Here is a 27,996-nt window from a genome sequence, read left to right on the forward strand (position 1 = left end):
TCCTCTTCCTCCTCCTCCTCCTCCTCCTCCTTCTTCTTCTTCCTCTTCTTCTTCTCCTTCTCCTCCTCCTCCTCCTTTTCTCCTTCTTCTCCTCCTCCTCCTCCTCCTCTTCTCCTCCTCCACCCCTTCTTCTTCTTCTTCTTCTTCTTCTTCTTTTTCTTCTTCTTCTTCTTCTTCTTCTCCTCCTCCTCCTCCTCCTCCTCTTCTCCTCCTCCTCCTCCTCCTCCTCTTCTTCTCCTCCTCCTCCTCTTCTCCTCCTCTTCCTCCTCCTCCTCCTCCACCTTCTCCTCCTCCTCCTCTTCTTCTCCTCCTCCTTCTCCTCCTTCTCCTCCTCCTCTTCTTCTCCTCCTCCTCCTCCTCTTCTCCTCCTCCTCCTCCTTTCTTCTTTCACTATGAGTCATTGACATGTATTTTGTGTTTGGGGAGGGGGGTGGGGTGGGCTGCCCTAAAGGAGGCTCATCCAACCTCAACCGTACACAACCTGTTGTGCATTGACCATGAAGCTGTTGCATCAGAGGTGGGGGCTCAGCGGCGAAGACACCGAGCTTTCGTCGGATCAGAAAAGTCGGCGGTTCCGAATCCCTAGCACAGGTCTCTTTTGCGCGAGCAAAAGGGGTGCCGGACTAGACGACCTCCAAAGGTCCCTTCCAACTCAAGTCTTAAAACTCTTGATTAAAAAAAAAAAGGGTTGAGTTGAATTGAATTGAATTGAGAGCCTCCCCCGAGGGAGGGGGGAGGAGGAGGAGGAGAAGAAAAACCCCTCCCGCCGCGCATGCGCAGTCCTCCCCTCGGCCTCTCCAGAGACGCTCCCCGTCAGCGGCGCGCAAGATGGCGGCGGCCGAGCGGGAGGCCTGTGAGGCGGCGGCCCAAGAGGCCTGTGAGGAGCAACGGGCGGGCCCCGGATCCGCCCAAGCCCCTTCCCCGGCTCCTCTCGGCTTGACGGAGCTTCCCGGGGAGCTTCTGGAGCTCATCCTGTGCTGCGGCTCGCTGGGCGCCGCCGACCTGGGCCGCCTGTCCTGCACCTGCCGCCACCTCAGGGAGGCCTGCCAGCCCCGCGGGAAGGTCTGGAGGGAGCAGCTGCGGCGCAGGTGGGTGGGCGGGTAAAAGAGCGGGCAAGGGCGCCCCTGGGCGTGGGCAGAGTGCGGGGTGGGAGGGGGAGAGAGAGAGAGAGGAGGCCGGGGGGGAGGAAGGGGGAGCTTACGGGTTGCACCAGGGTGTCTGGGCATGTGCAGAGTGCAGGGATACAAGAGGAGTGTCTATTTGGCACTACAGGTGCAACAGAGTGTCTGGGCATGTGCAGAGTGCAGGGGTAGAGGAGGGGGTTACTCCCAACCAGGAGGGGCTTCCAGGTTTTCCACCACGGGTTCATTAGGGTGTCTGGGCATGTGCAGAGTGCAGGGATACAAGAGGAGTGTCTAGGTTTGGCACCACGGGTGCATCAGGGTGTCTGGGCATGTGCAGAGTGCAGGGATACAAGAGGAGTGTCCAGGTTTGGCACTACAGGTGCAACATGGTGTCTGGGCATGTGCAGAGTGCAGGGATACAAGAGGAGTGTCTAGGTTTGGCACTACAGGTGCAACATGGTGTCTGGGCATGTGCAGAGTGCAGGGATACAGGAGGGGCTTCCAGGTTTTGCACTACAGGTGCACCAGGGGGTCTGGGCATGTGCAGAGTGCAGGGGTAGAGGAGGGGGTTACTCACAACCAGGAGGGGCTTCCAGGTTTTGCACAACGGGTGCATTAGGGTGTCTGGGCATGTGCAGAGTGCAGAGATACAGGAGGGGCTTCCAGGTTTTGCACAACGGGTGCATTAGGGTGTCTGGGCATGTGCAGAGTGCAGGGATACAGGAGGAGCGTCCAGGTTTGGCACCACGGGTGCAACAGAGTGTCTGGGCATGTGCAGAGTGCAGGGATACAAGAGGAGTGTCCAGGTTTGGCACCATGGGTGCATTAGGGTGTCTGGGCATGTGCAGAGTGCAGGGATACAGGAGGGGCTTCCAGGTTTTGCACCACGGGTGCATCAGGGTGTCTGGGCATGTGCAGAGTGCAGGGATACAGGAGGGGCTTCCAGGTTTTGCACCACGGGTGCATCAGGGTGTCTGGGCATGTGCAGAGTGCAGGGATACAGGAGGGGCTTCCAGGTTTTGCACCACGGGTGCATCAGGGTGTCTGGGCATGTGCAGAGTGCAGGGATACAAGAGGAGTGTCCAGGTTTGGCACAATGGGTGCATTAGGGTGTCTGGGCATGTGCAGAGTGCAGGGATACAGAAGGGCTTCCAGGTTTTGCACAATGGGTGCACAGGAGGTCTGTGCAGAGTGCAGGGATACAAGAGGAGTGTCAGGTTTGGCACCACAGGTGCAACAGAATGCCTGGGCATGTGCAGAGTACAGGGATAGAGGAGGAGGTTACTCCCAAACAGGAGGCGTGTCCAGGTTTTGCACATGGGTGGTGTCTGGACATGTGCAGAGTGCGAGGGTAGAGGACGGGGTTACTCCCAACCAGGAGGGGCTTCCAGGTTTTGCACATGGGTGGTGTCTGCGCATGTGCAGAGTGCAGAGGTAGAGGACGGGGTTACTCCCAACCAAGAGGAGCCCCAGGGTGTCTGGGCATGCGTAAAGGGCGACGGGGGCAAGTAGGAGGAGGAGATGTCCCAAGTCCAAAGAAGCTGCCTTGTTTTGCAGCTCGTGATGCACCAGGAATGGAGAGGTTGGTAAGCAATGCTTCTGGGCATGGCCAGGAACAGAGCAACGAGGCTTCTGAGCATGGGCAGAGGGCTTGGGGGGGAAGGAGGATGGATGGAATCCCAGCTAGGAAAAGCTGGGTTTGCAGCATGCGATGCATCGGGGTGTCAGGTTGGAAACGGGGTGTCTCTGGTCATGTGCAGAGAGCCTGGTGCAAAGAGGAGGGTGATGCCCCAAGCCAAAAGGATTGCAGCACACGGCTAGGATGCCAAGGGATGCCTCTGGGCATGGGCAGAGGGCAAGGAGGGGGGGGCCTGAACGAATAGTCATAACTTGAGGATCTGTCTGGACGAATCAAAATTCTGTTCCTAAACTAAACGACATGACAAGCGTGGCCTTGGGAGTTTGAAACCCTCCCCCGAATACAGGCAGTCCTCGACTTACAACATTTCATTTAGTGACCGATCAAAGTTACAACGGCCCTGAAAAAAAGTGACTTAACGACCATTTTTCACCCTTAACAACCTTCGCAGCCTCTAAATGATCATGTCATCCAAATTCACAACGCTTGGCAACTGTTGTGTACTTAACGACAGTTGAAGCGTCCCGGTTTGTGTGATCCCCATTTGCGACCTGGCAAGCAAAGGCAATGGGGAAGCCAGATTCACTTAACAACCGGATTACTAAACTTATCCGCCGCGGTGATTCACTTAAAAAAACTGTGGCAAGAAAGATCGTAAAATGAGGCAACTTAACGAATGTAACAGAAATGTTGAGCTCGGTTGTGGTCGTAAGTCGAGGATCACCTGTAGATGCCAACCACCTGCCCCGAAGCCACTTTTAAAATATCTTTTTTCATGCTTCCTTATTTTTAGTGCTTCAGAGATTAGAATGACTCAATCCTGTTGGCCTTTTTCAAGGCTTTTAAAAACTTGGCTGTGTATAACTCAGGCCTGGAGCTCCGAATGTGTTATTTGGCTGTACCGTTAGTTGATGAATCATCATGGCTGCTGTTTGTGGATGTTTTTACTGTTTTAATGTCTCTTTTTGATTGTTTTATAATTTTAGAAGTGTAAACTGCCCAGAGTCACTTGTTGAGTTGGGCGGCTACAGAAATTGAATGAATGAATGAATAACAGAACAGAATGATGAGAGTTGGAAGGGACCCTTGGAGGTCTTCTAGTCCAACCCCATGCCCAGGCAGGAAACCCTACACCTCTTCAGACAAATGGTTAACCAACATTTTCTTAAAATCTTCCAGTGTTGGAGCATTCACAACTTCTGGAGGCAAGTTGTCCCACTGATTAATTGTTCTAACTGTCAGGAGATTTCTCCTTAGTTCTAAATTGCTTCTCTCCTGGATTAGTTTCCACCCATTGCTTCTTTGCTTTCAATTTTCTTTTTCTTTTTAAACAAACAATTCATCATTAATCAATCAGTGTAACATCCGGGTACAAAAATTTTTGTGTCGTCATATTCAACATTTATCATCATTTTCTTAGTACATATTTATATATCTTCTTACATTTAAATTTAATGTATTACAACATATTTTCCCCATGTTTCGTATTTTTACATTGTCTATTTTCTATATTCAGTCTCTATCCATTGATAAAATTGCCCCCATATGTTGTAATACTCCGATTCTTCCTTCCCTCTAATTGCTAATGTTAATCTACTCACTTCTGCCCATTCTATTTATTTATTTATTTATTAGATTTTTATACCGCCCCCTCTCCCGAAGGACTCAGGGCGGTGAACAGCCAAAATTAAAAACATACAATATAAACAATTAAAATAGGTTTAAAACAGAATTAAATCTAAAATGGCTCCCCAATTTAAAACGCCTTACCCATACCCCTATAAATAAGACGAATTTAAAATTTAAAAATTTAAAATTCTAATATTTTCTTAATTAGCTCTCCCTTTGTAGGAATTTTTTCCGCTTTCCAATTTTGTGGAAATACCATTCTTGCTGCCGTTATTACATATATAATCAAATATGTATTTTCTTTACTGAATTTCTCCGGTAAGATACCCAACAGGAACAGCTCCCCATCCTTTGCTCCTTATGAAACATACATACATATATACATACATACATACAACCCTACTAGATTATCATTTACCTAGCTATTCTCTCTGACTTCAAAAGCTCTTTCTGCTGAGTCGCCAGTGACACGTATCCTAGTTAAAAATTCAGAGAGAGAATGTTTTTATCCATCCTTTTTAATAGGCATCTGGTTGTCCACGCTTATAAACTTTTTTTTTATTATTAGTTTACTATCTGGAGTTGACAAAAGGCAGTGTTTGTGAGGAATGCTTCCAATAACTGACTTTGCCATTCCCAAAGCTTCTATTGTTTCTTTTCCTTTTTTTTTTTTTACCCTGTATCTGCTTGCTTTCATCTCTGCCTTATGCAGTTCCTTTTCAGTGAAAGATGAATTTGGTGGCACGAAGGCCAGCGAGTGCCAAATGACTCTTTGCCTGGAATACGGTCGCTTCTCACACACGGCTGCATTATTACTGCAACTGTTTATTTTAAGGCAGCGGGGTAGAGAATAATTCTTCCAACCGAATTTGCAAGGAGGGGATTTAAAAGCCCTCCCGATGTAATTACTTCAAATGGAGCCCGGCCCAAAGGAACAGGTCAATAACTCTTCGCCTGCCAGAAAGTCTCCGCGTTCAAAGAAACGGCTGCTTTTGGAAAGCAGGCCTCTGTTCTCGCCAGCCCACACGGTTGGATCCGAATCTTTGGATGGTCCAATTTGGCTGCTGGCAGGCTAAAGCCTCATCTCTGAATCGCGGACGCCGCTTGGAAGCAAATTCAGAGTTTTTTAGCTTGCTGAACTCGCCGATGGTTCAGCCTCTTCTGCAGGTGCAGACGGGGATATCTGCTTCCTTTGAACTGTTCATTCGGAGTTTTACAAGCCAACTGGCAGTTGGAAAAAGGGGGGGGAATTTTTATTTTTTTTTAAAAAAAAAAGCTTGTCTTCCTTTGCCAAGACATGAACAAAAGCCAGGCAGCCGGCAAACTTCCCCTTCTCCCTGGAAGAGAAAATTTACATATATCTCTTTCCAGCTCTCTTGTCATTATTGACTCTGCAAGTGTTAATGCAAATGCTTGCGAGTTGCACTTCGCTCTCCAGCAGGGAAAGAAAGAGAGATATCGGTAAAAGTCCTGAACTAAAAAGCAAAAAAAAAACAAAAACCAATGACAGTACATTGTGTGGCATCATTGCAAGCTTCTGTAGATATGGTGATGTGGTTTATTTGAGTTGTCTGTGGAGATTCTCAGCCCTCCAGGTCATGGCTGTTTGTTTTGTTTTATTATTAAATTATTATTAAATTAAATATTATTAAGTTGTCCCAAAAGTGCTTTTTTTTTTTTCAAGAGGCAACAGGTCTTTCTTTTTTTTTTCCTTGAAGATGTTTCACTTCTCATCCCAGAAGCTTCTTCAGCTCTGACTGGGTTTATTTGAGGCGCACCCTTTTATTTATTAAAAAGGTTTATGTGGCCATCCAGATTGAATCATGGCTCTTTAGCCCATGGACCGAGTCATAAATTAAGCAGAATTTGGTGCATTGGATTGCCTTAATCCAGTGGCTTCTTTTAGAACATTCACGTAGTATTCAGTCACACCAGTGGTGAAATCCATTTTTATTTTTTTTTACTACCGGTTCTGTGGACATGACTTGGTGGGCGTGGCAGGGGAAGGATACTGCAAAATCTCCATTCCCACCCCACTCTGGGACCAGCCAGGGGTGATATTTGCCACTTCTCTGAAATATTCAAAATTTCCGCTACCGGTTCGTCAGAACCTGCTGGATTTCAACCCTGAGTCACACGTGTATATGGCCTCTCTTTCCCTTTGACCTAGCCATTATAGGGGTTTCTAAAAAGGATTGTTCATCTGCTGCACTTTTGAATGAACAGTTGATGGGAAAGGGAGAAGGAATCGGTGGCTGCCCACGAATAACATCATTAAGCTGTTTATTTTATGTAATTAGAAGGTTCTGTCATTGAGGAGGACATGGTGGGTCTGTTAACTGGTCGGGAAACCCAAAATAACAGCTCTGCGGAGCTGAGTGGAAGACGATTGTTTCCATACTAAGCCATTTGTTCAGGCTCAGCAGCCAACTTTGGAAAAATTTCCCCATCTTTTCCCCCCCTTCCTGCTCACCCAAATTCAGCGGGCACTCTCTACTGCAGTGTTTCTCAATCTTGGTGACTTTAAGATGGGTGGACTTCAACTCCCGGAATTCTAGGAGTTGAATTCCACGCATCTTAAAGCTGCCATGGCTAAAGAAACACTGCTCTACTGTTACTTTTGGTAGATGGGCAACTAAGTAAACTTTTTTTTTAAAAAAAAATCTCTACAGCAAATCTAAAATAAATGGGTAAACTTTCCCGCCTCCCCCTAATCTGCTAATAAAGGATAACCTTGGTTTGGTCTGCCCAACGGTTGGCCTTTTGTTCAGATTTTTAATTACCGTGTGTCGACTGGAGATGAGAATTTTTTGTTCGGTTTGTCTTTAACGCAGGTGGCCTTCTTTAATGAAATACTACAATCAGGCAGACAGTGTGAATTGGCTGGAGCAATACAAAGAACGGCATAAAGCAGGACTGAAAGCCCAAACGGTCGTCGCCTCGTTTTCCAAAAGGTTCTTTTCAGAGCACGTAAGAATTTTCTGCTTGATCTTGCAAATAAAATCAAATGTATTGTTGTTACATACAACCGGCCAGGGAATTCTGGGGTTTAAAGTCCACCTGTCTTAAAGCACGTTGGCTGGGGGATCCTGGGAGTTGAGGTCCACCCATCTTAAAACAAACTGGCCAAGGGATTCTGGGAGTTGAAGTCCACCCTCTTAAAGCATGCTAGCTGGGTGAACCTGGGAGTTGAAGTCCACCCATCTTAAAACAAACTGGCCAAGGGATTCTGGGAGTTGAAGTCCACCCATCTTAAAGCACGCTGGCCAGGGGACTCTGGGAGTTGGTCCACCCATCTTAAAGTGGCCAAGATTGAAAAACTCTGGTCTAAGCACCTTCCTCCTGTCTTTCGAAGGCCGTTCCCACAGATCTTACACCTGGGGATAAAACGGAGATTGCTACCTGGAGCTCCTGGATATCAAATCTTACGAATAATCACATGTCGAGAACGCAAGCAGTCCTCAACTTATGACCATTTGTTCAACAACTGAGGGCCTCCTCCATCCCCAAAGGAACCGCATGGTCCACATAATGACCACAACGGGGAGAGCCAGGATTGTGTGGACACCTTGCTTAATGACCACAACAACTTATGACCATAATTCTGGGTTCAATTGTGGTTATAAGTCGAGGATTACCTGTAATTTAAAAAAAAAATAGGCATGTGCCCCATGAATCAAAGGAATCAGTTTGGTGCTCCCAAACATGGAAACTCTGCCCCACCACCACAATAATTTAAGCAGCTTTGCTTCAAACTCTCAACAGGTTTCATTGGGGCTTGCAGAAGTCAAATCTGCTAAAGTGGTTTCATTCATTCATTTAGAAAATTTATATTGCTGCCTACTCAAACATGGCGACTCAAGGCGGCTTACAAGGACATCTTGTTCAACAGGTGGTCCTTTTCCCTTTTAGTAACAACGAACCAATCAAACAGCAACAGATGAAATTGGTCTGATTATTCTTGAGGTTCTTCTATAGAAAGCTTCTTTAGCAGTGGAATAATTGCCCTGTTCTTTCCATTTAGGTGCCCTGTGATGGCTTCACTGATATCGAGACTCTTGATTGCCCCAGCCATTTCTTTGAAGATGAGCTGATGTCCATTCTTAATACAGGAGGCAGGTGAGGCTGAGTCTAAAAACCCTAGGAAAGAACATTTGGCTGTTTCTTCAGGGTGCGTAGCATACACATCGACTTTACGTTTTATTTTATTTTTTAAATTACACTTGTATGTCCTGCCTGTTCTCCAAGGTGCTCAAAACCAGCCTACCTATCTTGCTAGCAAACCTTTTGAGGTAGATTCAGCTGAAAAAGCATGATACACCTTACAAGAATTAAGAATTCCTCTGTATACCACACGAGAACTCTCATTCTCGTAACCTTTAACTGTGCGAAATGATGCCTCACAGGGCAACGGTTTTTGAACCGAGGTACCTCAAATGGGTTGATTTACAGGAGGCATCCAAAATCCTGGGCTCTCGTTTGGCAAATTTTATAAAACATTTTATGACACACGTCATACAAAACGTCATAAAAGATTTCCTGTGCTGATGTTTGATTGGGCTGCCCAGTTCAACGGGCTCCTTTCAAGGCAGATGCATCACTGAATATCTGCTTGAATTTTTAAGAATTGTTCTGGTACGTTAGAAGCTCTTCCATTGTTGAAGGCATTGAGGGATCTGGCAGGAATATCTCTCTGAAAGGATGATCCAAGGGGCCGCAAGTTGGATGGGATCTAACCACTTTTAAGTTAAATAGCCAAACAAAAACTTTTCATGTGTATTTTGTGAAAATATTTCAGATATATAGCTCCCAAGTCTGCAGGGTGGGGATTGTTTTTAAATGGAACTGCAATTCTGTGGTGGAGCAATAGTTAGAATGCAGCATTGCAGGCTAACTCTGCCCACTGACAGCAGTTCGATCCTGACTAGTTCAAGGTTGACTCAGCCTCCCATCCTTCCGAGGTCGGTAAAACGAGGATCCAGATAGTTGGGGGCAAGAGGCTTGTAATCTGCTTAGAGCGGGCTGTAAAGCACTATGAAATGATATATATCTTATTGCTATTGCTATTTTCTGTAAGCTTCCTATCATAAGTTGATATCATGATCCAACAATGAAATTATCTTTATAAACAAACAAAAAATGCTAATATTTTAATAAAAACCTGCTTTTCTCTCTGGGCTCTTGGTTGTCTTTCCTGTTTTATGTCTAAAATCACTTTTAAACATTTGTCTAGGATTCCTCTTTACAATCGTAGTGTTTTCCACTCTTGGTGTTTTACATTTTTATTATCAAACCTCTGTGCTGCCCATCTTGCTCACCGTGGTGGCTTCCTTTACTCTGCAGGAAAGGGCTGACCTGGAAGTACTATGCAAAGAAAATTCTTTACTTCCTGCGGCAACAGAATATTTTAAAGAAACTGAAGACTTATCTTGAGTACTCAGCAGATGAGCAATCCTTTTTAGAAGGTTAGTAATGTCCCAGAAAAGTTGACATGGACACAGTGTAACATTTGTAAGACTGTAAGACACATTTATAGGAAATAACAGGGACCCTGTGTCTCAGTGGCTAAGACGCTGAGCTTGTTGATCGAAAGTTTGGTAGTTCAACGGTTCGAATCCCTAGCGCCGCATAACGGGGTGAACTCCCGTGACTTGTCCCAGCTTCTGCCAACCTAGCAGTTCGAAAGCACGTAAAAAATGCAAGTAGAAAAATAAGTACCACCTTTGGTGGGAAGGGAACAGCGTTCCGTGCGCCTTTGGTGTTGAGTCATGCCGGCCACATGACCACGGAGATGTCTTCGGACAGCGCTGGCTCTTTGGCTTTGAAACGGAGATGAGCACCGCCCCCTAGAGTCGGGAACGACTAGCACGTATGTGCGAGGGGAACCTTCACCTTTACCTTTAAGATACACTTGTAGGAAACAACATAACATTTAAAGAATTGTAACAAAATAAGACAGAAGGATTGTTTAAAGGAATAGGAGATTAGCATACATGATTCAGAAACTGAAGAGGAAAGAAATTTCAAAGAACAGTGAAAAACACAAGACTTTCAGTGAAAAATGACCCTGTTAAAAGTTAAAAAATTTAAATATTAAAATATATCCATTGGAACTCTGAATATTTTCACACTGAGGTTGGTCAACCAACCTCAAGATATAGGGATATAGATATCCAAGATATAGGGATGCTAGCTGGAGAATTTTTGAAGTTAAAGTCTACACAACATAAACTGGTTGAAGTTGAAAAACATTGCTCTAGTTTGATTTCATGCAGCTACATTAGTGAGCCCTTCACCTAAATGTCTGCTCTGTGATTCTATTATTCTGTGTAAAAATGATGTTTCCATTTAGGATTGTAGTCTATCCTACCTGTCCTATGTAGATAGATAGATTGTAGTCTTTCTTATCTACAGTGAGACAGATAGAGCCATGGTGGCCCAGTAGTTAGAATGCAGTATTGCAGGCTAACTACCCATAGCCAGGGGTTCAATTCTGACTGGCTCAAGGTTGACTCAGCCTTCCTGTCAGATCTAGAAGCCATATTTTTTGTTGGATCTTCAGGCCTGCCACATTTACTACTGTGGGAAACTGGGAGGGGGGATTGTATGGAGCCAGACTGATACATAGTCATAATAACATTCCTTTCTCAAGGAGTCAAGGCCATCTTGCCCTGCCCCTGGAAGGCTGGAACTGGGAGGCATCTCCAGTTGGGACGGTGCTTTGATTGGACCATGTGAGGGACATGTGGCAGGGACATGAACTTTCCTTTGGGTGGGGAAAACCTGGAAATTTTCAGATTTGGGTTTTCCCAGATGTGCCAATATGACATCTCTAATAAAATGTAACTTTGAGGAAACTCAAGCCTCAGAGTTTTCTTTTGTTTGGGGTGTTACTTGGAATCCTGACACTTCCATCCTTCTGAGGTCAGTAAAATGAGGACCCAGATTGTTGGGGGGGGCAACAGGCTGACACTGTAAACCGCTTAGAGAGGGCAGTAAAGCACTGTGAAGCGGTGTATAAGTCTACTTGCTATTGCTATCTGCCCTCCCAAACCCATGTCCTGGATCTCTCCTGTCTTCCTAGGGGCCGTGCTGGTTGACCAATACTGTAACCCTTTGTCGGACATCTCCCTCAAGAGTATCCAAGCTCAGATTGATGACATTGCTGCTAAAGTGTGTAAATTTCTCAAATCCAAAAACTCCAGGCATCCCACTGTGGACCGAAAAGCAGGTATGGCATTAAGCACAGTTCTCTTGGGCCAGTTTTTTCTGCTATGAAATGTGGTAGGCGGTCTTGACAACAAATTTTGGACCTGACACATTGGTAAGTTTAACCCATAAATGAGTAACTTGGATTATCGACATCAATTTGGCATGGGTGACTAGTTAACTTCCAGAGTTCCCCAGCCAGTATGGTTGATGCTGAGCATTCTGGGATTTGAAGCCCACGCATCTAAAAGTTGCTGAAGTTGGGAAAATAACAGATGTGACTGGACAGCAGCTTCCAGCAGCATGAAATCCAGCAGAGTAGAGCATGCTGGGAGTTTTCATTCAGCCACACCTGAAGAGCATAGGTTGACTCCGCCTTCTGTCCTTCTGAGGTCGGTGAAATGAGGACTCAGATTGTTGGGGGGCAATAACTGACTCTGTAAACCGCTTAGAGAGAGCTGTAAAGCATTATGGAGTGGTATATAACTTAAGTGCTATTGCTCAGTGGGAAGGGAAGGGAAAGGAAAGGAAGGGAAGAGGAGGGAGGGAGGGAGGAAGGAAGGAAGGAAGGAAGGAAGGAAGGAAGGAAGGAAGGAAGGAAGGAAGGAAGGACGGACCATGGTGGCACAGTGGTTAGAATGCAGTATTGCAGGCTAACTCTGCCAGCTGTCAGTAGTTCGATCGTGACCGGCTCAAGGTTGACTCCGCCTTCCGTCCTTCCAAGGTCGGTAAAATGAGGAGCCAGATTGTTGGGGGCAAGAGGCTGACTCTGTAAACCACTTAGAGAGGGCCGTAAAGCACTTTGAAGCGATATATAAGTCTAAGTGCTATAATGTGTCTATCCTCTGATAGTTTTGTGGAAAAACAAGAAGAAGAATGGTTACCTACTCCAAAGGGAGAGGTAAACTATCCAACTAAGAATTGCCTTCGCTAGTTTAAATAAATAAACCAAACGGGACGATGTGGTGGAAACTCTCGTCGCTTTATTTTATTTCTTTATTACATTTTTATGCTGCCCGTCTCGGTTACAAGGTCCCTTTGGGGGCCCATCATCCTCTTTATCAGCCCGACCGGCTTTGCTGAGAAAACTTGGTGGAGGGGGTGATAACGCTAAGGGAAGAAAGACGAGGTATAAATGAATAAGAACATTTCCTTTCTATTATTTTCGTTGCCTTTCATTTTTTTTTAAGGAGAGGTCTTGATCGTCTCTCAGGTGGAGCTCCAGAGGCAGGTTCTGGATGCCATGAACTGCATCCTCTACGAGCAGTTGAAGTACCGAGGGAACGAGGTGGATTATTACAATTGTCAGAATTCGTACATCCATCAGGTAAGGCGTTCACTGACCAGGCAAGGACATGTTTTTAGTTATATTTCAGTTTTCAATTCAATTCAGTGTATTGCAGTCATACTGTCAGACCTGGAAGCCATATTTTTACCTTTGTGCCTTCAGGCCTGCCACAAATCCTACTGTGGGAAAATGCGAGGGGGGGGTTGTATGGAGTGAAGATGATAGGTAGTCAAAATAACATTCTTTCCAAAAAGTCAAGGCCACTCTGCCCTGCAGCTGTGCTGAGAAGAATGAGGATGTATCTTCTGTTCCGGAGGGTACCTGATTGGTTCATGTGATGGACATGTGGGTGATGGGCAAGGTCTTGAACTTTCTTTTGGGTGTGGAAAACCCGGAAGCTCTCGGATTCGGGTTTTCCCAGGTGTGCCAGTATGACATCTCTAATAAAAGTTAGCTTTGAGGAACTTCAAGCCTCGGAGTTTGATTTCGTTGGGGGTGTTTCTTGGAACCCTGACACATAGACCAGAGACCAGAACAAATAAAAACACTCCGTAAATATACAATTAAAAAATTCTAGTATAAAATAAAAAATTACAATCCATAAAATGTGTGGCCCATTGTAGGTTCAATGCTAAAAGGGAAATAACTAAGCAGTGCAAAGGGTTTGCCACAATTGTTCTATAACATCACTATGGTGGAGAAGATAACGTGTTTGTGATGAATCCCCAGTGCTGCTGTGCAGAATCTAGCCATCTGCCCTGTAGTTATGTTCTTTTTTTTTTTTTAATTTGATTTATATGCCGCCCTTCTCCGAAGACTCAGGGCGGCTTACAATGCGCTAAGCAATAGCCTTCATCCTTTTGTATATTTATACAAAGTCAGCTTATTGCCCCCACAAACTGGGTCCTCAGTTCTGTTCATCCTTAAGCAGCCAGTGGCCAGGATACCTAGCAATTATTGGCAGAATATGAGAGATATTTCAATTTGGAATATTGTTCAGTTTGATGGGCACATAATCCTTGATTTATGACTGGCGGCTTAATAATTCAAAGTACCACATGGGGTACTTACACAATCCCAGTTCAAAGTTCTGATGATCACATACCATTCCCCCCTTGGTCACGTGACCACATTTGTGGGCGCTCAGCAACCAGTCTGCATTTACGGCTCTGTTACGGTCGTAACTCAAGGATTATGTACACTGAGAGCATGCACCAAGATAAATTCCTTGTGTGTCCAATCATACTTGGCCAATAAAGAATTCTATTCTATTCTGCTCTGCTCTGCTCTGCTCCTTATTTCTATTCTATTCTACTCTACTCTACTCTAGTCCTTATTTCTATTCTACTCTACTCTACTCTACTCTACTCTACTCTACTCTACTCTACTCTACTCTATTCTTTATTTCTTTTCTATTCTATTCTATTCTATTCTATTCTATTCTACTCTACTCTACTCTACTCTACTCTACTCTACTCTATTCTACTCTAGTCCTTATTTCTATTCTACTCTACTCTGCTCTGCTCTGCTCCTTATTTCTACTCTACTCTACTCTACTCTACTCTACTCTACTCTACTCTTACCATATCTTCAAATCTATTGGCATAAAATGTATGCAGTAAGCTCTCCCAAGCATACTCCAGATCCCGATCCAAGGAGCAGCCAAAACTTCTCCTTCTTCTCCCAAAGGTGCTTTTTCAAGAGGCAACTGGACTTCCTTGGTTTTTTCCTTGAAGACGTTTCGCTTCTCATCCAAGAAGCTTCTTCAGCTCGTGAAGAAGCTTCTTGGATGAGAAGCGAAACGTCTGCAAGGAAGAAACCAAGGAAGTCCAGTTGCCTCTTGAAAAAGCACCTTTGGGGCAACCAGGACCTAGATGACCGAGAATCTCCACAGACTTCTCATTCTTCTCTCTTCCCTTCAGGTTTTGATTCGCAGGACCGGAATCCCAATCAGCTTGTCGGTGCTGTATTTGACGATTGCCAAGCAGTTGGGCGTCCAGCTCGAGGCGGTCAATTTCCCCAGTCACTTTCTGCTCAGATGGTGCCAGGGAAAAGAAGGGTAAGCATTATTTCCCCCACCCACCCCTTCCGTTCCACTTCTGTGCAATTCCTCCCCGGGCGAGCGGGAAGGAAGACTTTTAAGTCAACACTACATTTAAACATCCCAGGTTGCAATTCTCTTGTTAAGCTGTGCCAGACGATGAAGTCATAGGGGGGGAAAAAAAATGAGGGGTATAAATGTATTTCTTTCCATGAAAGAAAAATGGCGGTGCTCCGTTAGAAAGACCCTGTTACTTACTAATAGAGAAATCCGTCATCGCGAGCATCGTTCCTACCACCTCATTAACTCCGGGAGGAGAGGTTGGCGTGGGAACGGAAAGCTATCAATCCAGCTCTCTCGATGTTACAAGGCTGATGAGGACACAGCTGTCTGGAAGGAAAAGAAAGCAGCTTTTTACTCGTAGGCCGCTCGTGACGCTTTCAGAATCCCTATCGGTTCTCTTTATCGTTTTAAGCGGCGCCATTTCACGCCGTCCAGCCTCGTGGCAGGAGACGGGAGCCCTCGCCTGCAGCCCTTTGCCTTCTTTTGCAAAGCCTCCATTGAAAGCTTCCAAACGGCACTCGAGTTCAGTCGCCTGAAGGGCTAAAATAAATGAAGAGATGGGCTTTCTGTTAGCCCTGCAGAATAGTGCGGGAGTACTAGCTCTGTACTAGACAGGTGGCTCAGTGGCTAAGATGCTGAGCTTGTCGATCGAAAGGTCGGCACTTCAGCGGTTTGAATCCCTAGCGCCGCATAACGGGGTGAGCTCCCGTGACTTGTCCCAGCTTCTGCCAACCTAGCAGTTCGAAAGCACGTAAAAACTGCAAGTAGAAAAATAGGGACCCCCTTTGGTGGGAAAGGAACAGCTTTCCGTGAGCCTTTGGCATTGAGTCATGCTGGCCACATGACATAAATGAGGCGGTTGTTAAGTGAATTTTTGCCTCTTTTTACGACCTTTCTCGACACTGGTTAAATCAATCACTGCAGTTTTAAAGTTAGTGAAGTGAATTTGGCTTCCCCATTGATTTTGCTTGCGGAGTGGTGCGGTGGCCTAGAGGTGGAGCTCTTGCCTCACAATCAGGAGGCTGTGAGTTCGATCCTAGGTAGAGGCAGGTATTTCTCTCTCGGGACATGATGAGAATATATCTGCTGAACAAAACTCCGCATTGGCGACAGGAAGGGCATCCGGCCAGTAAACATTCAGCTCCAGTCAGTTGGCCAAGACTCCACCCCACATAACCCACAAGGGGTTATGGGGTCCTTAAAAGAGGATGATTGATTTTGCTTGTCAGAAGGTTGCAAAAGGACATGACCCAGGGCACTGCAACCATCATAAATATATGCCAGTTGCCAAGCGTCCAGATTTTGATTGTTTGACCATCAGATACTACAACGGTGATAAGTGTGAAAAACGGTCATAAGTCACTTTTTTCAGAACTGGTATAACTTCGGTCACTAAATGAACTGTTGTATGTCGAGGGCTAGTTGTAGTTCTCCCCTTCCTCCTTTCCTTCTCCCCTCTGGAAAACTAGGGAGGGTCCTGTCAGGCACCAAAGATGATGAGCAGAAGCATGATCAGAAACGAATTCCCCCTTTGGTTTCGTTTTTCTTTTGTCAGGAGCACAAATATATTTGACTACACATACATCGATGCTTTTGGGAAGGGGCGGCAGCTGACGGTCAAAGAATGTGAATACTTGATTGGGCACCATGTGACGGAGGAATTTTATGGTGTGGCAACAGCCAAAGAGGTTCTGCAGCGAATGGTGGGCAACCTGCTAAATATTGGAAAGAGGTAAGAATCTAGGAAAGATTGCATTCGCATTAGCAGTTCCGTTGCATTAGAGGAGGTCCAAATCCTCATTAACCATGTAGGTCCAAGTCCTCACTTGACTGTGGAGGTCCAAGTTCTCATTGACCATGGAGGTCCAGATCCTCATTAACTATGGAGGTCCAAGTCCCCATTGACCATGGAGGTCCAAGTCGTCATTGATGATGGAGCTCCAGATCCTCATTAACCATGGAGGTCCAAGTCCTCATTTGACTGTGGAGGTCCAAGTTCTCATTGACCATGGAGGTCCAGATCCTCATTAACTATGGAGGTCCAAGTCCCCATTGACCATGGAGGTCCAAGTCGTCATTGATGATGGAGCTCCAGATCCTCATTAACCATGGAGGTCCAAGTCCTCATTTGACTATGGAGGTCCAAGTCCTCATTGTCCATGGTGATCCAAGTCCCCATTAACCATCAGGTCCAAGTTCTCATTGACCATGGAGGTCCAGATCCTCATTAACTATGGAGGTCCAAGTCCCCATTGACCATGGAGGTCCAAGTCCTCATTTGACTATGGAGGTCCAAGTCCTCATTGTCCATGGAGGTCCAAGTCCTCATTTGACTATGGAGGTCCAGATCCTCATTGTCCATGGTGATCCAACTCCCCATTGACCATGGAGCTCCAGATCCTCCTTAACCATGCAGGTCCAAGTCCTCACTTGACTATGGAGGTCCAAGTCCTCACTTGACTATAGAGGTCCAAGTTCTCATTGACCATGGAGGTCCAGATCCTCATTAACTATGGAGGTCCAAGTCCTCATTGTCCATGGTGATCCAAGTCCCCATTAACCATCAGGTCCAAGTTCTCACTTGACTATGGAGGTCCAGATCCTCATTAACTATGGAGGTCCAACTCCCCACATGACCATGGAGAAATTGTGGTGCTCCACTACTGGAGGCCCTTAAGAAGAGACTGGATAGCCATTTGTCAGGAACACTATAGCGTGGAGACCCTATACTCTTCCAGACAATTGTCCATCCAGTCTCTTCTTGAAAGCTTCCAATGAGCAGAGGGTTGGACTAGAAGACCACCAAGGCCCCTTCCAGCTTTGTTATTCTCTTATTGTTACAGAACACAGAAGGGTAGTTAAAAAAGGCAGCAACATTTGAGCGAACCGTTGAAAGAAACGTCAAAACAATAGCAGAACCTCTTTGACAGTGAGAGAAAGGACTAGTTGTGTCATAGCTCTTGACCAGCGGCAACGTATAAGCAACAACTTTAATTATGCATTTGATGCAAGGTCTGGGTTGGTGAATGGTCAGCGAATGGTCAGCGAATGGTGTTAATTGACAGTGGGACATCACAGTAGATGATGGTAAATGTTATCTATGAAAACATGACTTCGATTTGAATGTGTTGCTGTCTGTTTGCTAGGGAAAGCACTGACCAGTCATACCAGCTCCTGAGAGACTCTTTGGACTTGTATTTGGCCATGTATCCGGACAACGTCCAGCATCTAATGCTCCAGGCGAGACTCTATTTTCACCTGGGAATCTGGCCAGAAAAGGTACTTTGGTGAGGCATTCGATGCATGAAATAATCAAAAGAGATGGATGGATGTTGCTTGGAGTGGTGCGGTGGCCTAGAGGTGGAGCTCTCAACTCACAATCAGGAGGCTGTGAGTTCGATCCTAGATAGCGGCTGATATTTCTCTCTCTCTGCGCACACTGAGAATATATCCACTGAACAAAACTCCGCATTGGTGACAGGAAAGGCATCAGGCCATTAAAACACTCTTGCTAGCTCCATTCAGACTCCACCCCGCAAGGGATTATGGGGCTGTTAGAAGATGATGATGATAATGGATGGATGTTGCTTTTCCTAAAGAGCTTAGTTGTCTCTCCTTCTCCTTTCTCTTCCTTTTTGAAAAATTGGAGCTTGTTGAACTTTGCATTTTGTTTGTATTTGTAATACAAACTCAGTTTGTATTTTTGATAGCCCCAGTACTTGCTTCTTTTAATTGGCCAAACTCCTACAAACCTTAAAACCATTGTTGGCAAGCACTGTCCTATAAAATCCTCAAATAAATAAATAAATAAATATACTCCCAAATTGCAGCACAGAGTTGTTGCTTTTCAGCAGGATACAAAAAGCCCAGAAACTTGTGAATGAGATTTCACAGAACTAGGGCTGAAGAACAACTTAGCTTACATAGGTGGAACCTGGCTAGAAAGAATATGCACATAAAAGCCTATGAAAAAAGAAAAAGACATATATATATATTCTCTCCCGCCCCCCCCCCCCCCCCCCCGGTCCTTTGTGGCTCCAAAGGACTTCTTTTTTTTTATCCCATTCAGTTTTTGAATGAGTTGTTTCACCATCTGTGTCAGGACTGGAAGCCATCTTTTTCATTGGGCCTTCAGGCCTGCCACATTTACTACTGTGGGAAACTGGGAGGGGGGATTGTATGGAGCCAGACTGATACATAGTCATAATAACATTCCTTTCTCAGAGAGTCAAGGACATCTTGCCCTGCACCTGGAAGGCTGGAACTGGGAGGCATCTCCAGTTGGGATGGTGCATTGATTGGACCAAGTGATGGACATTTGGGCGCAAGGGAAGGGACTTGAATTTTCTTTAGGGTGGGGAAAACCTGGAAGCTTTCAGATTCGGGTTTCCCCAATATGACATCTCTAATAAAACGGAACTTTGAGGAAACTCGAGCCTCAGAGTTTTCTTTCGTTGGGGGTGTTCCTTGGAACCCCGACAGTCTGTTTGCTTTGATTTTACTGCTGTTATTTTAGCCATTTGTTTCTTTGTGTAAGGTATCTTTTTTTAAATCATTTGTTGCCTTTTCTGTATAATCCAGCTATGTTTTTCTTGCAGGATGTGGTTTTTTGTTTTAAATTAACAGTTGCCAGGTTGTATCTTATGTCGCTGAAAAAACAAAGAACAAATTCAGCTCTGGGTTATTTAACTTACCATTTGGGGCTGGGCAATAATTAGTATTTTGTGTGTTTTACTCTTTTGAACCGTCATCAGAGGACAGTATATCCAGAAGGGCAGTTTTATAAAAAAAAAACTACATAAATTCAGATAAACTTCGCTCACCTTTGGACTAAAATAGCCATTTTTAGAATTAGAACCTGTCTCTAAATCATAAAACACAGTTTCTATCTCCCATTCTAACTCTATCCTTTTGTAAATATTTTACTAAATAAAATGAGAAAGGGGGAAAAAATCCAGGAATATTGGTTTAAGCTTCAGTCCATTGTATTATGATTAACCTTTTTTTTTTTTAAATTAACTTATAAAAAGAGTGTCAAAAAGGAAATATACAGAATTTCAGGTACACAGCTACGGGTAGTTCTTCATTTACGGCGGATTGCTTAGTGACTGTTCAAACTTAAATGGACACCCCCTCCCCAAAAGAGGTACCAACAACCCGGATTTGAAACTCTGGAGGCAGCTGTACCCAGGTCACATGACTGCATTGTGACCAATTGCCAACAGATCTGCATTTATGGCTCTTTGCAGTGTTCTCCAGTCACGTGACTGCAATTTATTGGGTGTTTTTTTTCCCCCTCCTGCAAATCAGAATTTACTTCTGGTTTATGGGGAAAAAACCATTTGCTTACCAACTGCAGATTTGCTTAATGACCATGATTGATTTGCTTAATGACCGCCACAAAAAAATTATAAAATGGAGACAAGCAACCTGGAATTAAGGAGAAACTTCCTAACAATAAGGACAATTAACCAGTGGAACAGCTGGCCTCCAGAAGTTGTGGGTGCTTCATCACTGGAGGTTTTTAAAAAGAGACTGGACAGCCAACAATCTGAAATGGTATAGGGTCTCCTGCTTGAACGGGGTTGGACTAGAAGACCTCCAAGGTCCCTTCCAACTTCTCTTCTCTTCTCTTCTCTTCTCTTCTCTTCTCTTCTATTCTATTCTATTCTATTCTATTCTATTCTATTCTTCATTCCAATATTCTATGTTCTGTTCTATTCTATTCTATTCTATTCTATTCTATTCTATTCTATTCTATTTTGTTCACCTTTTTAACAACTGGCCTGACTTACAGTTGTAATTCTGGGCTCAGTCACAGTCGTAAATCGAGGATTAGGTCGCTCTATGCCAACTTCTGAAAAGGCTGAAATAAATATCCTAGATTTGGAATGATTAAATGTCGAGTTGTAGGATGATGGATTGATTGATTGATTGGGAGCTTTTTTTCACTCTCTTAAAGGTTCTGGACATCTTGCAGCACATCCAGGCCTTGGACCCCTCCCAGCAAGGAGCAGTGGGGTATTTAGTCCAGCACACCCTCGAGCACATCGAGCGTCGGAAAGACGAGGCCGGTCCCGATGTGAAGCTTCATTCCAACGAGAAACACAAAGACATCACCTTTTCCATCGGCCTGGTTATGAAGCACAAAAGGTGAGCCAGTCCCGCCTGCCCATACGGTTCCCTCAGGATTCTGTAGCTGCAGAAGTAGGAATCAACATCTGTAGGAGCCCCCCCCCCCAAAAAAAGCCAAACAATGCAAGAAAGATGTGCTTTGTCAGCCTCGTAAGGTAGACCAGTTCAGGAAAACACATGACTACGTGGGACTCTTATTTTATTTTTTTTGGTTAGAGTAATAAGTAGAAGAAATGAAACAAGAATAATGAATTCCTAAATAGATCTCATCTGTCTTTTTGTCAATCTATCTGCCTGCCTGCCTGTCTCTCTCTCCCTCTCTCATTCTTTCTCTCTCCCTCTTTCATTCTCTCTCTCTCTCCTTCTATCATTCTTTCTCTCTCCTTCTTTCATTCTCCTCTCTCCCTCTTTCATTCTCTCTCTCTTTCATTTCTCTCATTCTTTCTCTCTTTCATTCTCTTTCCCTCTTTCATTCTTTCTCTCTCCCTCTTTCATTCTCTTTCTCTCTCTCTCTCTCTCTCTCCCTCTCTCATTCTCTTTCTCTCTCCCTCTTTCTTTCTCTCTCCCTCTTTCATTCTTTCTTTCCTTCATTCTTTCTCCCTCTCTCATTCTTTCTCTCTCTCCCTCTCATTCTTTCTCTCTCCCTCTTTCATTCTCTTTCTCTCTCTCTCTCTTTCATCTCCCAACCAACATTCCTTAGAAGACAAACTTTTGAGATAGTTGCTTGTCCCTGTTTCTTAATCTCCCAGGACCTCCTCCACCACCCTAGTTTATTTTTATCTTTCTCCCCCACCCCCCCAGCAACTGGGCAGGCTTCCATACGGCTCTGGCCTGCAGCCTTTTCCATCTCTTTCGTTTGCTTAGAATGCTTCTGAAATCTAGCTTGATGCTAAAGTCTTCTGAAAATAAAGGCGCAGCCCAATGCTCGATCACCTACTTTCCATTTTGATCATTTTTTAAAAAAAAAAATGTATAGTGAGGTGAATCAGAGAACTTGGTGGGAGCTAAGGGACAATATTGGTGAATGTTGTCTTTGAAATCCCACACTTTTTAAGAGGAGACGATCAAAGGGAAAAATTCTGGCTCCGAACATGCTTTCCTCTCCCTGCTGAACTAACGGGCTTTGTTTCCCGACTTTTGCCCTCTCTTGTAGGCCAACCAAAACAAACAAACCCTTAATAGAATAGAATAGAATTTTTTATTGGCCAAGTGTGATTGGACACACAAGGAATTTGTCTTTGGCGCATACTCTCTCAGTGTACATAAAAAGAAAAGATAACATTCGTCAAGAATCACAAGGTACAACGCTTAATGACAGTCATAGGGAACAAATAAGCAATCAAATCATATTAGGAAACAGTCAATATAAATCGTAAGGATACAAGCAACAAGGTTACAGTCATACAGAGCTTGTTTTCTTGCAGACGGTTCATGAACCAAACTGGGTAATATCATCAGTTATCTAGTACTAGCACTGAGGATGTTAATCAGGGGTGCTATTCAGCAGGTTCTGACAGGTTGTGGAGAACCAGTAGCAGAAATTTTGAGTAGTTCGGAGAACCAGCAAATACCACCTCTGGCTGGCCCCTGAGTGGGGAGGGAATGGAGAATTTGCAGTATCCTTCCCCTGCCACACTCAGCAAGCCACGCCCACAGAACCGGTAGTAAAAAAATTTGAATTCCACCACTGAGGTTAACTTAGTTTGGGTCATAAAACATCTGCAAGAAAACAAGCTTAAGAGAGCATCAAGGGACCCCCACAATCTTCCTCCTCCTCTTCCTCCTCCAACATGCCAAAGAGTTTTCACCCAAGCAGACATTGCTTACGATGATATTCCGCAGTATCCATCCTTGTTCTCATTACAGAATCTCTCAGCCTGCCTTCAACCATTGATGGCGTTGTGTAACCCTCTTTCTGCTTCAATGTAGATACGGCTACAACTGTGTGATCTATGGTTGGGACCCAGCGTGCATGATGGGACACGAATGGATCCGAAACATGAATGTCCACAGCCTGCCCCATGGTCCTCACCAGCCTTTCTACAACGTTTTAGTGGAAGATGGCTCGTGCCGATACGCCGCCCAAGGTAGGCCGGCCGTATTTCCAACAAGCTTAGTTATGGTTGCTTATCCACCATTTGAAAGGGGGGGAAATGAATATTAGGATATTGCTGGGAACACTTTGCTCAAGAGGTTTTGGTCGCCACGATGTAAAAAAGATGTGGAGACTCTAGAAAGAGTTCAGAGAAGAGCAACCAAGATGATTAGGGGACTGGAGGCTGAAACATATGAAAAACCGGTGCAGGAATTTGGGAATTTAATCAAAAGAAGGCGTAGGGGAGACATGATAGCTGTGTTCCAATATCTCAGGGGCTGCCCCAAAGAAGAGGGAGTCAAGCTATTCTCCAAAGCACCTGAGGGCAGGAGAAGAAGCAACAGATGGAAACTCATCAAGGAGAGAAGCAACTTAGAACTAAGGAGAAATTTCCTGACAGTGAGAACAATTAATCAGTGGAATGACTTGCCTCCAGAAGTTGTGAATGCTTCAACACTGGAAGTTTTTAAGAAGATGTTGGATAACCATTTGTCTGAAGTGGTGTAGGGTTTCCTGCCTGGGCATGGGGTTGGACTAGAAGACCTCCAAGGTCCCTCCAACTCTTGTTATTCTATTCTATTCTATTCTATTCTATTCTATTCTATTCTATTCTATTCTATTCTATTCTATTCTATTCTAAGAGGTGACTTCCTCGCAGTTGCCACATTTGCCTGCTCCGCAACAGGCTGGCAAACGTGAGGCTTCTTCAAGGATGTGTTTTGCTCTTGAAGTAAAACTGCCATCATACAAGAGGTAGACCCTTCAATTTTAAAGCGTGTAATCTCAGGAATTGACCTCCGACCCAGAAGCGAAGAGTTGCACTGTCATTCCACATCCAAGACCATTCTTGGGGTCTCCAGGTTCATATCATTTCAATGAAGAAGAATATTCATACTCAAGGTTTGAAATGAGGGGTCCTTGATGCTCTCTGGGCTTGGTTGTTTGTGCACTGATAACGTTACTTAGTTTGGGCAATGAAACGTCTGCAAGAAAACAAGCCCAGACAGCACCAAGGACCCCACAATCATTGTTCTTCCTCCTCCTCTTCCTCCTTTTCTCCTCCTCCTCTCTGCAAACCCCACTCCCTCCTAGCACGGATGATGTTACCTAGTTTGGGTCATGAACCATCTGCAAGAAAACAACCAAGCTTAGAAAACAACCAAGGACGCCTCATATCATTTCAACAGCAGGATTTTTGGTGGTTCCAAATCCACCGATCTGCAGGACCATTTGATGGGATCCAGCAGGGGTTCGTTTTACAGCTAAGGATAGATCCATGTTCCGTTCAGTCTCTGCTGCTTCTTGATAGTGCTGGGGAAGCTCCCAGTAACTCCCAATAAACCGGTGTCCACAGTGCTGGTTTAAATGGAAGTTCAGCCCAAGAGAGCTTCCTGCAGAACAGGTTTTGGTAGCAGTTATGGGTGGGTTTTCACATGTGGGGGACTGCTCCTTCTCTCACAGTGGTCATTGCGTCTTCCACGATAAGAATAGCATCAGAAGGAAAACCAATCTGCAGATTTCCTGTTATTTTTTTAGTTATTTTGATCTTTTGTCGTTATTTAGCTATTTTTAGGCTTAGAATAAAACAGTTCTCCCAGCAGAGGGCACTGCGTACAGTTGTAGATTTTAATTACAAATAGTTTTTCCTCCTATCTGCCTTTCTTCCCTTCGTCGTCGTCGTCCTCCTGCCCCAATAATCTAAACTTGGTCTACAACTCAACTTCGGTTATAGGGCTATAAAAAAAATCTCCACCTCCAGGGAAATTACATCGAGGAATCTCATCAAAACACACAAGAATATAAAAGGCCTCCTTATCGAAATTAAATAGGACAACCACAGTACAGAAACAGGACATGAGAGAAGTACGTGTGGCAGCCACTGAAACATGTAACGATGCAATCTTTTAAGGACACGTGCATGCAGCCATATTCTTTTCCCCCTCCCCTGAGAATTGCCTTGTCCTAAAATTGCTCTTTCTCAGAAGAAAAACACCCAGCAACCTTTCTGTAAGATGGGCATGACAAATGCAAATATATATATATAATTTTTCAAGAAAAATGAAATTTCAGCAGCCTTGGATTTTATTGAAATATCTGAAGTTGATGGAGAGCAGCAAGCAGAAACTTTTATTTCCTGGAAAATCATGGGCGTCAAGTCCCACCCAGTGTCAGCTTTAGAAGCCATATTAGCAACGGAAGCTTCCACGCTGCACCTTCTCGTGTGTGGGAAAGTAGGGGGGGATTTTGTAGAGGGAATGTAGTTGGACAAAATAGCATTCTTCCTTTCGGTCAAGGTCATGACCTTCCTTGCATCTGGAGAAGGAGTGGTTGGAGTGATGTCTCGAGATGGGACGGATGATGATTGGACAGTGTGATGAACCAATGGGTGCAGGGGATGGATTTGGGGGTTTTGATTTACTGAGGGGAAAACCCGAAACTCTCAGATTCGGATTTTCCCAGATGTGCCAGTATATCTAATAAATGGAACTTTGAGAAAATGCTGGCCTCGGAGGTTTTAATTGAAGTTGGGGTTTCCTGGAATGCTGACACCCAGCTTGGCAAGGTCAAAAAAAAATAAGAGGAGGAATTGCATAGATTTCAGGAAGGTGAATTTAATGGCAATGGCACTTAGATTTATATACTGTTTTACGGTGCTTTACAGCCCTCTCTAAGCGGTTTACAGAGTCAGCCTCTTGCAAACCCCAACAATCTGGGTCCTCATTTTACCGGCCTCGGAAGGACGGAAGGCTGAGTCATCCTGGAGCCTGATGAGATTTGAACTGCCAAATTGCAGGCAGCCGGCAGGCAGCAGAAGTAGCCTGCAGTACTGCCCTCTTAAGCACTGCGCCACCACGGCTAACGTACAGGTAGTCCTCGACTTGCGACCAAAATTGAGCCCCAGATTTTTGTTGCTAAGGGAGACATTTGTTCAGTGCATTTTGCTCCGTTTTATTAACTTTCTTGCCACAATTGTTTAAGTGAATCACTGCAGTTAGTAACATGGTCGTTAAACGAATCTGGCTTCCCCATTGACTTAACCCCATTGAGTTAAGCCGCCCTAAGATTCCTCTCCCTCCCACTTGGTTGCTTCTCTCTTAAGCCCCTATCCATGACTCTCCCGCCCTTTGTGCAGTCTCTCACTTGTCAGGGTTCCAAGGATCATCCCCAACGAAAGCAAACTCTGAGGCTCAAGGTTCCTCAAAGTTCCATTTTATTAGAGATTGTGAAGTTTCCGAAAGATGCCCTAATTAATTCATGAGCCATGAGCCGAACTTCAAAAGAAATACAGTCATTTATTAGGAGCACCATTTCGGCAATATTCGGATGCAGTTTGAACTAATCCCACGTAGATTTACATTCCCCTATGACCCTGTCTCTCCCCTCCTCCCTGGCCATGTCATAAATCACATTCTCCAATTAACCACTTTGGCTGGCTGTGAAATCCAACACCCTTCTATTGAATGCGGTAAGAAAGCATCTATGGAATGTAGCTTCAGTTAGGGAAATCAATCAGCTCTATCAGTTCTCCCTCCCTCCTGCTCATGGCAACTTGAAAGCTTTGCAAGTTGACAGAGATGTCATATTGGCACAACTGGGAAAACCCGAATCTGAAAGCTTCCAGGTTATTCCCACCCAAAGGAAAGTCCAAATCCCTTCCCCTGCACCCACATGTCCACCACATGGTCCAATCAAAGCACCGTCTCAACTGGAGATGCCTCCCGGTTCCAGCCTTCCAGGTGCAGAGCAATATGGCCTTGACTCCTTGAGAAAGGAATGTTATTATGACTATATATCACCCAAGCTCCACACAATCCCCCCTCCCAGTTTCCCACAGCAGTAAATCTGGCAGGCCTGAAGGCCCAATGTAAAAAAATGGCTTTTAGGCCTGACATCACTTTCCTTTCCTTTTGCAGAGAATCTGGAACTCAACCCAGAACCTCACGAGATCCCTCACCCGGACATCGGTCGCTATTTCGAGGAGTTTGCCGACACGTACTACGTGGCCAACCCAGAATTGGAGATCCGATACCCTGAGGATATGGAGCTCACGCGTTCAGCTGGCCAGAAAACGGAAGAGAGCAAAGAATGAGATCTTTTTTTTTTTCCCCTTCCATCCCCTTCCTCTTTGCAAGGACAGAAGAAACTTTGTACAGCGGCGGTGGGAATTTCATCACGAGGAAGCTGCTGGTCTGAGGAACTGCATTTTGCTAGCTAGTAGTGAAACATCGTGTTATGTAACCCCCTCGATTGCGTTGTGCCAACACTTGTAAAAAAAAAAAAAAAAAGTGTGGGTCATGCAAAGTTTAGAAACCCACCTCTGAAAGTTCCTTCCCCCAAAATGAAGAACTTCTGAGACTTAAAAAAAGTTCTCCTTCTGGGAATTTTTGAACGACCTGCAGATGGAAGCCGTGGATAATTTCTAGGTAGGGCTTTTCTGGAAGTAACACAACATCTGTCTTGGTTCAACTCTGACCAGCAGTGAGGTGCCAAAACCTTAGGAATGACATTTGATGCTTCCTTACTCAAAAGATCTAGAAACATTTGTCAGGAACTCTCTCCACTGCTTCAGGCCAACAACTCAAATTTTAAAAAAACCTGCACTGGGTGATCGTTGTCATTATTTTTTTTCCTGCAGGTTTCTTGGACTCACATTCCATCACACAGACCCCATGCCACCTCGGTGATGAAGCTGGAGATGAGCATCATTCCCCTTTCGTTCCGCTCGTTTGCTTGTTGCTCACTCCATTAAAATAAAGGATAAAACAGCGAATT

General features: G+C 44.8%; 1 protein-coding gene across 4 annotated transcripts; it reads left to right on the plus strand.

Annotated features, from left to right (window-relative positions):
• Positions 1–828: 828 nt before the first annotated feature.
• Positions 829–27,994, plus strand: FBXO21 (F-box protein 21). 4 transcript variants are annotated; one of them, XR_011600811.1, is made up of 13 exons: positions 829–1,088; positions 7,227–7,362; positions 8,417–8,511; positions 9,736–9,857; positions 11,477–11,623; positions 12,792–12,928; positions 14,812–14,948; positions 16,549–16,725; positions 18,140–18,272; positions 20,956–21,146; positions 23,058–23,215; positions 27,138–27,647; positions 27,860–27,994. XR_011600811.1 is itself a non-coding variant. In XM_070950678.1 (12 exons), exons 1-12 carry the CDS (start codon positions 829–831, stop codon positions 27,311–27,313), a joined length of 1,869 nt encoding a protein of 622 aa, XP_070806779.1. In that variant the 3' UTR covers positions 27,314–27,994. The 4 variants fall into 4 exon arrangements, 3 of the variants coding, with proteins under 3 accessions (XP_070806779.1, XP_070806780.1, XP_070806781.1); XM_070950678.1 differs by having other exon boundaries at positions 27,138–27,994; XM_070950679.1 differs by having other exon boundaries at positions 1,000–1,062; positions 27,138–27,994.
• Positions 27,995–27,996: the final 2 nt, after the last annotated feature.

The sequence above is a fragment of the Pituophis catenifer genome, unplaced genomic scaffold (assembly GCF_029215685.1).
Source record: "Pituophis catenifer annectens isolate HBS135680 unplaced genomic scaffold, rPitCat1.0.hap2 SCAF_10, whole genome shotgun sequence".
Classification (NCBI taxonomy): Eukaryota; Metazoa; Chordata; class Lepidosauria; order Squamata; family Colubridae; genus Pituophis; species Pituophis catenifer.